A 13,740-nucleotide genomic window follows, 5' to 3' on the forward strand; every position below is an offset into this window, starting at 1 on the left:
CTTGAGGGCCTTTCTTTATAACACCAGAATTTAGCTCAGTACCTAAGATATAATAGGTACTCAATACTTACTAACTAGAGACAATGGTACATTTATTATTCAGACATATTCTAGATCTCTACTGAAGCAAAGCTAATAACTTCTTGACATGCCTTAAGTATTTTTCCCCCTTTCTAAAGGAAAAAAAGGGGGGGGGGAATTTTCAATTGGATCTGACATGGAGTATTGGGGGAATTGGATATTGGAATGATGAGGACCAGGGGGGTATCCCCATCTACAGTTTATGATAAAGAAGTTTGTGATAAAGAAGAAAGTTATGTTCTGACATAGTCTGACCTATGATTCTGAGAAAACAGTTATGTTTGGAGAATTAGTTTTTAGCCTAGGAACCATGGAGTGAAGGGTGGGGGATATCTGAGAACTTGGATAGACCCCTCCCCCAATCAAACATTTATTTTGAAATACATTTTCTTTCATTATGATCTTAGAAAAAATAGATGGGATATAGATGGATAGACAAATGGATGGATGGCCAGATAGATATACAGAGACAGTCAGTCAGATAAAATAATGACAATATTATCGTGCAGAAGGGTACCTAGGTTTTACCAGATAAGAGTCTATGACACAAAAAAGTTAAGAACCTCTGGTATGAAAGAAACATAAGATACTATGCCACCCAAGCGGCTTAAATGAGAAGTCAGCCTAGGAAGGATAAAAAATCTTAAAAATGAAAACTAAAGAAAAAAGACAAATATGCAATACTATTTTTTAAAAATGTATTTAATTAGTCAATTTAGAATATTTCCCCTCCCCCCAACCCCATCCATAGCCAACATGCAATTCCACTGGGTTTTACATGTATCCTTGATCAAAACCCATTTCCATATTGTTGATGTTTGCACTGCAGTGATCATTTAGAGTCTACATCTCCAATCATATCCCCATTGACCCATGTGATCAAGTAGTTGTTTTTCTTCTGTATTTCTGTTCCCACAGTTCTTCCTTTGGATATGGATAGTGTTCTTTCTCATAAATCCCTCAGAATTGTTCAGGATCTTTGCATCTCTACTACTAGAGAAGTCCATTACATCCAATGGTACCACAGTATATCAGTCTCTGTGGACAATGTTCTCCTGGTTCTGCTCCTTTCACTCTGCATCAATTCTTGGAGGTCATTCCAGTTTATATGGAATTCCCCAAGTTTATTATTCCTTTGAGCACAATAGTATTCCATCACCAACAGATATGACAATTTGTTCAGCCATTCCCTAATTAAAGGGCATCCCATCATTTTTGCCACCATGAAGAGCATGGCTATAAATATTTTTGTTCAAGTCTTTTTCCTTATTATCTCTTAGGGGTACAAACCCAGTAGTGCTATGACTGGATCACTGGGAAAACAGACCTTTGGTGCTCTTTGGGCATAGTTCCAAATTGCCCTCCAGAAAGCTTCGATCAATTCACAATTCCACCAGCAATGCATTAATGTCCCTACTTTGCCACATCCCCTCCAGCATTCATTATTTTCCTTTGCTGTCATGTTAGCCAATCTGATGGATGTGAGGTGATACCTCAGACTTCTTTTGAATTGCATTTCTCTAATTATAAGAGATTTAGAACACTTTTTCATGTGCTTATTAATAGTTTTGATTTCTTTATCTGAAAATTACCTATTCGTGTCCCTTACCCATTTATTAATTTTTTGTGCAAATTAAAAATCCCCAGATATAAACTAAATTAGAGATCCTAAAAATTAAAGGAGAAATTAATAACATTGAAAGTGAAAGAACTACTGAATTAATAAATAAGATTAGAGGCTGGTATTTTGGGAAAAAAAATAGACAAAGTGCTGGTCAATCTAACAAAAAAGGAAAGAAGAAAACCAAATTAACAGTATCAAAGATGAAAAGGAAGACCTCACCTCTAATGAAGAGGAAATTAAGGCAATCATTAAAAACTATTATGCCCAATTATATGGCAATAAATATGGCAATCTAGGGCATATGGATGAATATTTACAAAAATATAAATTGCCTAAATTAACAAAAGAAGAAATAGAATACCTAACCCCATATCAGAAAAAAGAAATTGAACAAGCCATCAAAGGACTTCCTAAGAAAAAATCCCTAGGACCAGAAGGATTCACAAATGAATTCTATCAAACATTCAAAGAATAACTAATACCAATATTATGCAAACAATTTAACGTAATAAGCAAAGAAGGAGTTCTACCAAATTTCTTTTATGACACAAATATGGTACTGATTCCAAAGCCAGGCAGGTCAAAAACAGAGAAAGAAAACACAGACAAATCTCCTTAATGAATATAGATGCAAAAATCCTAAATAGAATACCAGAAAAAAAGACTCCACCAAGTGATCACGAGGGATTTATACCAGGAATGCAAGGATGATTCAATATTAGGAAAACGATCCACATAATTGACCATATCAACAAGCAAACCAACAAAAAAATCACATGATTATCTCAATAGATCCAGAAAAAGCCTTTGACAAAATACAACACTCATTCCTATAGAAAACACTAGAAAGTATAGGAATAGAAGGGTCCTTCCTAAAAATAATAAACAGTATTTATCTAAAACCATCAGCAAACATCGTCTGCAATGGGGATAAACTAGATGAATTCCCAATAAGATCAGGAGTGAAATAAGGATGCCCATTATCAACTCTATTATTTAACATTGTATTAGAAACACTAGCAATAGCAATTAGAGAAGAAAAAGAAATCAAAGGTATTAAAATTGGCAATGAAGAGACTAAGTTATCACTCTTTGCAGATAATATGATGGTCTACTTAAAGAATCCTAGAGAATCAACTAAAAAGCTAATGAAAATAATCAACAACTTTAACAAAGTTGCAGGATACAAAATCAACCCACATAAGACATCATTTCTATATATCTCCAACACATCTCAGCAGCAAGAATCAGAAAGAGAAATTTCATTTAAAATCACCCTAGACAATATAAAATACTTAGGAATCTATCTGCTGAGACAAACACAGGAAGTATATGAACACAACTACAAAACACTCTCCACACAATTAAGACTAGAGCTAAATAATTGGAAAAACACTAATTGCTCATGGGTGGGATGAGCTAACATAATAAAAATGACCATGCTACCCAAATTAATTTACTTATTTAGTGCCATACCTATCAAATTACCAAAAAACCTTTTTACTGAATTAGAAAAAAAACATAACAAAGTTCATTTGGAAGAACAAAGGATCAAAGATATCCATGGAAATAATGAAAAAAAAAAATGCAAAGGAAGGTGGTCTTGCAGTACCAGATCTTAAACTATACTATCAAGCAGTGGTCATCGGGCTAAGAGACAGAAAGGAGGATCAGTGGAATAGACTTGGAATAAGTGACCTCAGCAAGACAGTCTATGATAAGCCTAAAGATCCCAGCTTTGGGGACCAAAATTCACATTCACACCACCAAGGGCAAGCTTCTTTTGTTTGAATGACTTGAACATAAAGAAGGAAAACTATAAGTAAATTAGGTGAACACAGAATAGTATACATGTCAGACCTTTGGGAAAGGAAAGATTTTAAAAACAAGCAAGACTTAGAAAAAAAAATCACAAAATGTAAAATAAATAATTTTGATTACATCAAATTAAAAAGGTTTTGTACAAACAAAACCAATGTAACCATAATTAAAAGGAAAGTAACAAATTGGGAAACAATCTTCATAACAAAAACCTCTGACAAAGGTCTAATTACTCAAATTTACAAAGAGCTAAATCAATTGTACAAAAAAACCAAGCAATTCTCCAATTGATAAATGGGCAAGGGACATGAATAGGCAATTTTCAGTCAAAGAAATGAAAACTATTAATAAGCACATGAAAAAATGTTCTAAATCTCTTCTAAATCAGAGAGATGCAAATCAAAACAACTCTGAGGTATCACCTCACACCTAGCAGATTGCCTAACATGACAGCAAAAGAAAGTAATGAATGCTGGAGGGGATGTGGCAAAGTAGGGACATTAACGCATTGCTGGTGGAGTTGTGAACTGATCCAACCATTCTGGAGGGCAATTTGGAACTATGCCCAAAGAGTGCTAAAAGACTGTCTGCCCTTTGATCCAGCCATAGCATTGCTGGGTTTCTACCCCAAAGAGATAATAAGGAAAAAGACATGTACAAGAATATTCATAGTTGTGCTCTTTGTTGTGGCTAAAAATTGAAAAATGATGGGATGCCCTTCAATTGAGGAATGGCTGAACAAACTGTGGTATCTCTTGGTGATGGAATACTATTGTGCTCAAAGAAATAATAAAGTGGAGGAATTCCATGGGAACTAACAACCTCCAGGAAGTGATGCAGAACAAAAGGAGCAGAACCAGGAGAACATTGTCCACAGAGACTGATACACTGTGGTACAATCGAATGTAATGGACTTCTCAATTAGTGGCAATGCAGTGACCCTGAACAATCTAGAGGGATCTATGAGAAAGAACACTATTCACATTCAGAGGAAAAACTGTGGGAGTAGAAACACTGAAGAAAAACAACTGCTCGATTACATGGGGGGGAGAGGGGGGAGATATGATTGGGGATATAGACCCTAAATGAACATCCTAATGCAAACATCAACAACATGGAAATAGGTTCTGATCAAGGTCATATGTAATACCCAACAGAACTGAGCATAGGCTATGGGAAGGGCAGAGGAAGGGAAGGGAGGAATAGAATATGATTTTTGTAACCAAGGAATAATGTTTGAAATTGACCAAATAAAAAAAAAGAAAAAGAGTAACAATCATTTTAAGAGTTTGAGTATACCTAAATACTATAATTCCTATATACTACTATTAACTAAAAATAAGAGATCTTCTAGAAATAGACAGGAAAAAAGGGATTTTTAGTTGAAACTGCACAATTTGGTTATGTGATACAACTGTAAAAGTCCAAACTACAAATTCAGAATTCTAAAAGAAGCTCAGGTCAAAGAAAAGATTTTCCCTTTAGTCACAACAATTAATATGTTAAAGTTAGATAAACTAAATTAGTAATGCATTGATTTATGAGTAATTGGATTAATTGTTTAAGATGCTAATGTGAATATATCAGAATTGAAAGATTTATGGTTCAGGTGGTTAGAATAAAATATATAAATTTTGAGAAAATACATAAATTACCCTTTTATACATCAACAAGTCAGTCTTTCCTTTAAATGCTTCTGTGTAAACCATAATACATTCATGATATAAGCTTAGTCTTTCTTTTGAAAAGTTAAATATATTAATCCCTCAAAGGAATTGTTTAGAATTGCTAGGACACAAACTTGATGATTCATTCCCTCACTCCCCCCTCTCCTTTCTTTCTCCCCAGAGCTAGCGTTAAATAAACATACACTGGCTGGCAGCCAAAAGCAGTTTTTGATTACAAATAATTTCACTGATTATTGGAAAAGGGATTCCATTATCCACCTTTATGTATGGGAATCTACATATTTTGAAAACAAAAATCCTATTTAAAACACTACTATTAAAGATTTTAATTTATTTTTTGAGTTAACCTGTCTTATCACACACACACCCTTTCTCCTGTTTGTTACAGCAAGTTACCCGTTAGTTACCCCTCCCTTTTTCTACTGCAGTAAAAAGAATTCTTAGAGAGCACTAAAATTCAAACACTTTAAGATAGGATAGGATAGTTTTTCACCACTATAGTGACATGTACATAAATAAAGCTTCTATGTATCAAAGTTAGTGAGAGAACCTTACATTTATTTGATTGATATCTGATGCTTGCATGTCTGTGCATGTATATTTCTAAACATGATTTCCCCCCTGCATTTATGAGATTTTAATCAGCCCACAATTAAAATGTCACAAGTATTATTTAGTTAATTACTAGGGATAAATAATCTAAACTTTTAAGGTAAAGGTTAGGACCTTTAGGACATGTCCTCGCCATGATTCCTACCCCAACAAGAAGCTGCACGACACATCCCAGCAGGAAGGCAATGAAGAGAATGCAGATACAGAGAGACTGTGTTAAGACAACAGCTCAGGATGCTCTACCAAGAAATCAAGACACCTGCAGCACAAGCAAGGATTTTCACCTCCTGATTGTACTGCTGCCTTTAACTTTACACCAATGACTCTGACTTTCTCAGTGTGCATGTTATTCCCCAAGACTATTAGAATTTCTTGCTTATGATTTATTTTAACCAATTGTCTTAATCTCTCCATTCCTGCTACCACTGTATTTGCACAGCTATGATGACTCAGGAATTTATGCCTTACAATTAATTTCCAACAATTTAAGCCACCCTAAGCACTTCATTGCATCTCTTATTTTGGGGATCTGCACTTATGCCTGTGTGATTACATCATTAGCAGCCTTGGCCACTGTTCTGGTTCAAATAGTTCACTCTGCACAACATGAAGACAATCTTTTAAAAAATGCCACCCTTGCCCTTTTAACTAAGGAACACATTGACAAAGGGTTAGAAGTCCACATAAATATCCTAGAAGAGACCATTTTTTATATTTGAAATCAGTTACAAAATATAAAAGTGAGTTTCAAATCAAAATGTCGCTGACTTTTAGAGGATCTGTGTTTCTCCCTTCCCTTATAATCAATCGGATGTTCCTTGGGAGAACTTAAAACAACACATTTTTGGAATTTGGAACCATTCAGAATTTTCTGTTGATCTAAAAACATTACATAAACAAATTATGGATATTAGTCACTCCAGTACCTCCCTTTATTCAGCCTCATCCATTGAAAATTCCTTTTATAACTGTCTCTTCTTTCATATTCCATAATGATTTTATTCATATCCTCATTGCTTGTGGATTTGCTCTTGTCTTATTTTTTCTCATTCTTGTTTGCTTTCCAGTCATCATCCAGCGTTTAGGTTCCACAACTCATCAAGTTCAAATCAAGCTGAAGTCATTTCAATTAAAAAACAGAAAAGGGGGAGATGTGGGAAGCCATCAAGCCCACGCTGTCTGACATGGTTGTGCGTGAGTGCCAGAGTTGCAAGGCGACCTTCTGGAAAGATGAGGCATCCACTGAATCGCTTCTATGTGACTTCTCCCACTAACTTCTCTTATTACTGGCTAGGATTGTTGTTCTCTCTCCAGTCACAGAAGAAGTAATATGAAAGTAAATATCCAAAGGATTTATACATATGTCCACTTTTATCCCCCTAGAATAATACCCCAAAAATTATATTCACATAATTAAAACCTGAAGATCATTACCCATTATTCCCCTTTCTCACTCAGCAGAGGTACACTTAGATGCCCCACACCCATAGCTAGCCAAACACATAAGCACCACATCAATCACTCCTCTGAAGCACAAGCTACTGACACACTTCACCAGTTTTGTTATGTTGACAATAACCAGGCGACACTGTTAAGGTGCTTTGATGCAACACAAGAAAAACGTAACTTGGAAATTGAGGAAAATTGCTGATTCTGGTCTGCCTTAAGTTTACCCTTTAACCTTATACGTAGCTGTGAAATGTTTTGTTACCTATCTCCTAAGTAATTGTGATTGATTGTGAAAGCTGATCAAAAGCAATAATGATTCTCTTAGCTGGTCATGCCACAGGTCAGGGGGAACTAACCTCCAGATCACCCTGATTATGTCATTTATTTCTATCACGAATTACCATGTAGCAACATGGTAAATGGTCATAGAATGTTGATTAAGCAATTTTTTAATGTGTGACATATGCAATTACCTGCTAGAAATCATGTATGTTGAAAAATGACTGTGTGTCAGAAAAGCATGTACTCACTGAAGCTATATAATAAATATCAGCTCTGTGCCTGGCTGAATAGCTTGGTGACGCCTGAGCACAAATGTCTGAATACTGAGTTGTGTCCCATCCAATCATTACTTGTCTAAACTGTCATACCTAGGCAGAAGGGACCCTCGGCTTTGAGAGATTGCTGGACAGGCTTTCAATAGAATTATTTTTGCTTCAAGATGGCAAGCTAGTAGTAATAAAGGTGGAAGAACAAAGCGGCAAATTTAGGATAAATGTAAAAATAAAATAAATGAAAACCATTCCTTATTATTAGAGCTGTACAAAAGCGTAACGAGCTGCACCAGGAGACCCTTTCCTCACTGGAGATTTTCAAACATACCCTAGACAACCACTTACTAAATATGTTAAAATGGGAGTTCATTTTGGGTATGGGTTCTTCATCTTTCAGGGGTCATGGATCTTTATTAGCCTATTTAAGTGTAATACTCAAATTATTTTAAAATCAAGATCAATAACCCAAGAATTCCTGGTCTAAAAAGTCACTGAATTTTCAAATCTGAAATCTGATTTGGTGAAGGGGGCACAGAGAAAAGATCTGCCAGAATTTCTAAGATGAAATCTCTTTCTACAAACTTGATGAAGATGGGGATATGGCTGGGAACTTGGAGGGAAACTTTAAAGTGAATAAAACAAAGTTAGTACAATTTAGCTTTTAACTAGCGAGGCTAAAGAAAAGGCTTATTTGAAAAACAGGGAGAAATATATGATAACTAAACATTAAATTAATATAAGTTGAGGCCAAAAAAGATGAGGAACAAAATTAAAAGGGAAGCAACAAATTAGGAAAAATATATATATATAACAAAAACCTCTGACAAGGGTCTCATTTCTCAAATTTATAGGGAGCTAAGTCAATTGTACAAAAAAAACAAAAAAACATCAAGCCATTCCCTAATTGACAAATGATCATGGGATACAAATAGGCAGTTTTCAGATAAAAAAATCAAAACTATTAATAAACACATGAAAAAGAGTTCTAAATATCATATAATTAGAGAAATTCAAATCAAAACAATGCCGAGGTATCACCTCACATCTAGCATATTGGCCAATAAGACAATAAAGGAAAATAATAAATGTTGAAGGGGTTGTGGCAAAATCGGGACACTAATGCATTGCTGGTGGAGTTGTGAATGAATCCAGGCTTTCTGGAATACTTTAAAAGAATGTATACCCTTTAATCCAGCAATACCACTACAAGGTTTGTAACACAAAGGATAATAAGGAAAAATTCTTCTACAAAAATATCCATAGCCACATTCTTTGTAGTGGCAAAAAATTGGAAAATGAAGGGTTGTCCCTCGATTGGGGAATGCCTGAAGAAATTGTGGTATATGATGGCGATGGAATACTATTGTGCTATAAAAAATGATGATCTGGAGGATTTCTATGTGAACTGGGAGAACACCTCAATGAACTGATGCAGAGTGAAATGAACAGGACCAGAAGAATATTATACACAGAAAGTAAAACACTGTGGAACAATCCAATGTAATAGACTTTGTTACTAGTAGCAATGCAACAAGCCAGGGCACCGCTGAAGGAATTATGGGAAAGAATTCTAACTACAATGAGTGAAAGAACTATGGGAGTAGAAACACAAAAGAAAAACATATGCCATCACTTATCATCTATATATATGGATATGTGATTTGGGGTATAAGAAATCACTCTAAAGCAAAAATATGAAAATAGATATCAAGTAATAATATTTGTATAACCCAGCGAATTGCATGTCAACTCTAGGCAGGGGGAAGGAAGAGGGGATGGAAAGAAAATGAATCATGGAAACATGGAAAAATATTTAAAGTTTTAAAAAAAGATAAGAAAACACTTGCAAAATCCTGTCTGGTGTTATAAGTAAGAGAGGGTTATAGCATGAGAGGATGGTCTGCAGGGGACAGATACAGAGGATGGAGGCATCAGACTAACAGGGATGTGGAATGTTGAAAAAGAGGGTTAAGATGAAAAACTGAGAAGCAGTTAGTCTCTCTGGGGTTTGCTGACTGCAAGCATCTAGGAGGCTTTGCTGCCAAGCTACCTGGTGGATTACCTTTACCTGTGCATTGCTGCTAAGACCTGTGGTTCCTGAGAAGAAGATCCTTCAACTGAAGCTAGCCTGACTCAACATCCAGTCAAGTGTAGCTGTTAGTGGGTGGGGTATCTGAGTCCAACTGGACTTGGGATCTTTCCCTGGGCCCTGCTAAGCTTACCACAGACCATTACCCTTAAATAATAACACAAAGGGGGGTTTAGTGCAGAATTAGCTAGTGTAGGGACTGAGAATTTTAGGTAATTGAGGTGAGGATGAGAGTAGATCAACTTTGTGAAGACTCTCCACAATGAGACATTTAAAATGATCCTTGGGACTTTAGAGGGAATTAATATCAGGGTTACCCTATTTCCTTTTCAACCTTTCCCCATTTAATTAAAATACTTTCCCAGTTATTGAGTGGTCTGTGTCTTAATGCCCTGGTCTGGGTTAACTGTTGGCTTTCAACCCACAGTATAACATATCATTACTGGCCAAATTCAATCCTTCTTATTCCCATCCCCAAAACCACCCTAAATACACTAGCCACTATAGACCAGGGAATATATAATGTAACTAAAGTGTCAGTATTTGTGAACATTTATAGAGAAATAGTATGTTAAATACAATACACTAACACTGGCTTACAGTGCTCTACAGATTCTGGCTTACAGTGCTCTACTTCTACAACACGATGTTCACAGCTATTTTGTTCAGATTACATAGCAGGGGTGGCAAGCACTGGGGGTGCCCTGGGTCTATTACTAATTAGCTACATGACCTTAAACTATTTCTCAGTTTTCTTGTGAGTAAAAAATATATGCTGGACAAGTTTGCCTCTATGGATTCTCTATTTCTGAAATAAAATATCTTGAAGATTAAATTCACCTTCATGATTGACTGGTCCTGAAAAATCTGACATCAAAATAAATGAAACAACCATTATTTACAATACTTTAAAAAACTTTTTTTTTGCCTTATTTTGTATTTCTCATGCGCTCAGGGGTAGAGTTACTTAATTTTTAGTTGTTTTTTAAGCAGTCAACATTGGATTTCCTGAGAAAGAACTAGGATTGGGGGGGGGCAGGGGGACACGCAAGTTGGCATGGGCACACAGGCATCCCCAGGCATCCTTCACAATCTCTCCTTCCAGGAGTAGTTCTCCCCTTCAAAGAAGCTATTTTTACTGGGACATCAAAATGCTTTATTTATGTTCAAATTCCCCTTACTGTCTTCCTCAGAAGGGAAATACCTAAAGGGGATATTGTGTACTTCACTCTTACACCCCAATTCTAATACTGTGACTACTCAGACTACAAAACAGTTTTAGGATCTGTGAATGAAATTATAATTGGGATATGAGTGTATGTCCTTAGGTCCTATTACATATATAAGTAATTAGGTTTATAAATTTTCACTTAATACATTAACTTTTTAATTAAAAAGTCTAACTGCTTGTCTTTTTAATCCTTTTATCTTCATTTTAGTAGCAGTTGCAAGACTGGGAAAAGCAGTTGATGGCGTCATACTTCAATTAGTCAGAGTCTTTGCCAAGGAAGAACTTAGAAGAGAACTTGGAAACCATAAACACTGATATGAAAGGACATTATGACTCAATCAAGGCTATGTGCACCTGAAATTGGCCACAGCTCTCCATATTTATTGCACCCCATAGTTTAAAGGCCTCAAAATATGTACATAGTATTATCAAACAGATAAATAACAAAGTAGTTATCTCGATATTATGCAAAAACATTTCCTTCCTCAATTGTACTGAAATTCCAAATGGAACTGGATTAATACATATATATTCTCAAACACAGAGAAATACAGCAATACATATGCTTACATGTCACTTAATTCTAGAACTATTTCTATAGAGTACTAAGCACTCCCACGGAGTTTAGTCCTTTATTTAATTTACTTATAACACAAATTTTATGCACAAAAACATTTAAAACATTCAAAAATGTAATTTCATTTTCTAAAACTTCATGTGTTTTTTTTTTAAAATTTAAAAAATTAAAGCATCCATTCAGTTAAACTTAAAAATTCTGTTTTAAGATAACATAATATTGCTTTAGAAAAAAAGTAATTCTTACCTTCTGGAATTGGATTGCAAATCGAGGAAAAGAGAGAAGGAAAAAAAGAGAAATACTTTAATTTTTTTGAAAACATTAATCAAAAAACAAACCCACTCCCTCCCAATAATACCTACCATCCTTTAAGTTAGCATTAGCGCCACCCACCTTACTATTCTGAAGATATTTTTAATTATATAAAATAATTGTTTTTAATAAATATGTTCAAGTCATACAAAAACATCAAAGTACTTGGCAAAAGACAATAACTTTCTTTGAACCACTTAAAAAAAACACCTTAAAACCAATTCAATTACCACCTAATATTGGGGAAAGGTTAAGACCATTCTATATTACAGTTCCATATTGAGGATGAATATATATATATATTGAATAATAGTCATCTCTGGGGGCTATTTTAAAGCAATCTGCAATGGTTTCTTTCTCCTTTGAAGATTATGAACTCTTTTTAAGGCTCTACAATGCTGGAAAAAAGTAAGGTTTTTTAATAAGTCAATGGTAGATATAGGATTGCTGTTAGCTATTTTAAAAAATCATAATCACCTAAAATATGCCTGATGACTCTCTAGATGCATCTTGAAGCCAATTCTGCTGAGAAACTTTACAATTATTAGGAAAAAAAAACCAAGTTTCTTGTCATAAGTGACAGCATCCCAACCAACTAGGGTCTCTCCATACTTCTGCCTATAAGTTAGAAACAAGGATACCAAAGGAAATGATGCTGTTTTCCCCTTGATAACATGTCTTCTTACAAGCCAAAATATGGCTTTCCTAGCTTTATTGGTGGTACAGAGAAGACCGAAGAAGCTAAGGAAATGAACAGCAAGCAAAATATATGCTATCACTATTAGGTAGTATTAAAGCCAGTGACTACTGAAAGAGCACTGCAAGGGCTTTGTTATCCGATAAAGCTGGAAAAGTATTAGTACTAAGAAAGGCCTTTTGAAGCAAAGTTATGAAATCCTGATTTTTTTAAAAAACATTTGTACAGAAAGTTTGAAATATTGTCCTACATTAATATTCAATTAAATAGTATTTAACAATTTAAATTAGTGATTGATATAATCCTTTAAAAGACTGGCAAGGTATACTATATGGAAATAAGCTTTGATAGATCTAGTTACTCATATTAAATGGAAACAGCAATTTTAAACTTTCTGAATTACAAACTAACATGAAAGTCCCCAAGTCTTATTTTTGGTTTTTCATTTCTTCTCATACAGCCTACTAATTTCCATTTTGCCTATTTTTAAGTTTCTCCTTATCCTTCCCAACTAGGTCGAGAATAGTCTGGAAAGAGAAAAAATAAAGAAGCACCAGGATTGAACCATAGCTTAATAATTTTACAAGGAGAGTAAGTGTGAAGGTGGAGAAAGATACCAAATGTGAAGAGTCAGAAGGGCCCCAACCTTGAGGTGAAGAGTGGTTCTGCAAAGTGTGGTGGCTCTATACTCTTTTACCATTAGTTTTCAATATCACAATAACATGGAACAATGGAGCTAAAACCATGCTAGGCTTAGTCTAGTATACAATCAATGAGAAAAGCAATAGCTGAATATATTTTATCAAGTAGTTCAGTTCTTAATACTTATACTAATTAGCATAGGTTCTGATAAAACTAGTCTTCCCCAAATATTTGGCCTCATTTCTTCTGTTTCTGCAATGGCATGATAAAACTTCTATAAACTTGATTTCATAAGATATCTTTGGTCTTACACAAAATTTTTTAATTACAAAAAATATATAAAACATGAAATTTAAGATATCC

General features: G+C 34.8%; 1 protein-coding gene across 2 annotated transcripts in view; it reads right to left on the bottom strand.

Moving 5' to 3' along the window:
- The window catches only part of ASXL2 (ASXL transcriptional regulator 2), a 171,056-nt gene that overhangs the window by 86,898 nt on the left and 70,418 nt on the right, over positions 1-13,740 (bottom strand). Inside the window, exon 3 of one of the 2 annotated variants that reach the window (XM_001380127.5) lies at positions 11,973-11,975. The exons of the other annotated variant lie outside the window; for it this stretch is intronic. Coding sequence (XP_001380164.2) covers positions 11,973-11,975 — 3 coding nt within the window. The remainder of the gene's footprint in view (positions 1-11,972; positions 11,976-13,740) is intronic. 2 annotated transcript variants of the gene reach the window in all.

This window comes from Monodelphis domestica, chromosome 1, assembly GCF_027887165.1.
Source record: "Monodelphis domestica isolate mMonDom1 chromosome 1, mMonDom1.pri, whole genome shotgun sequence".
In the NCBI taxonomy this organism is placed as follows: Eukaryota; Metazoa; Chordata; class Mammalia; order Didelphimorphia; family Didelphidae; genus Monodelphis; species Monodelphis domestica.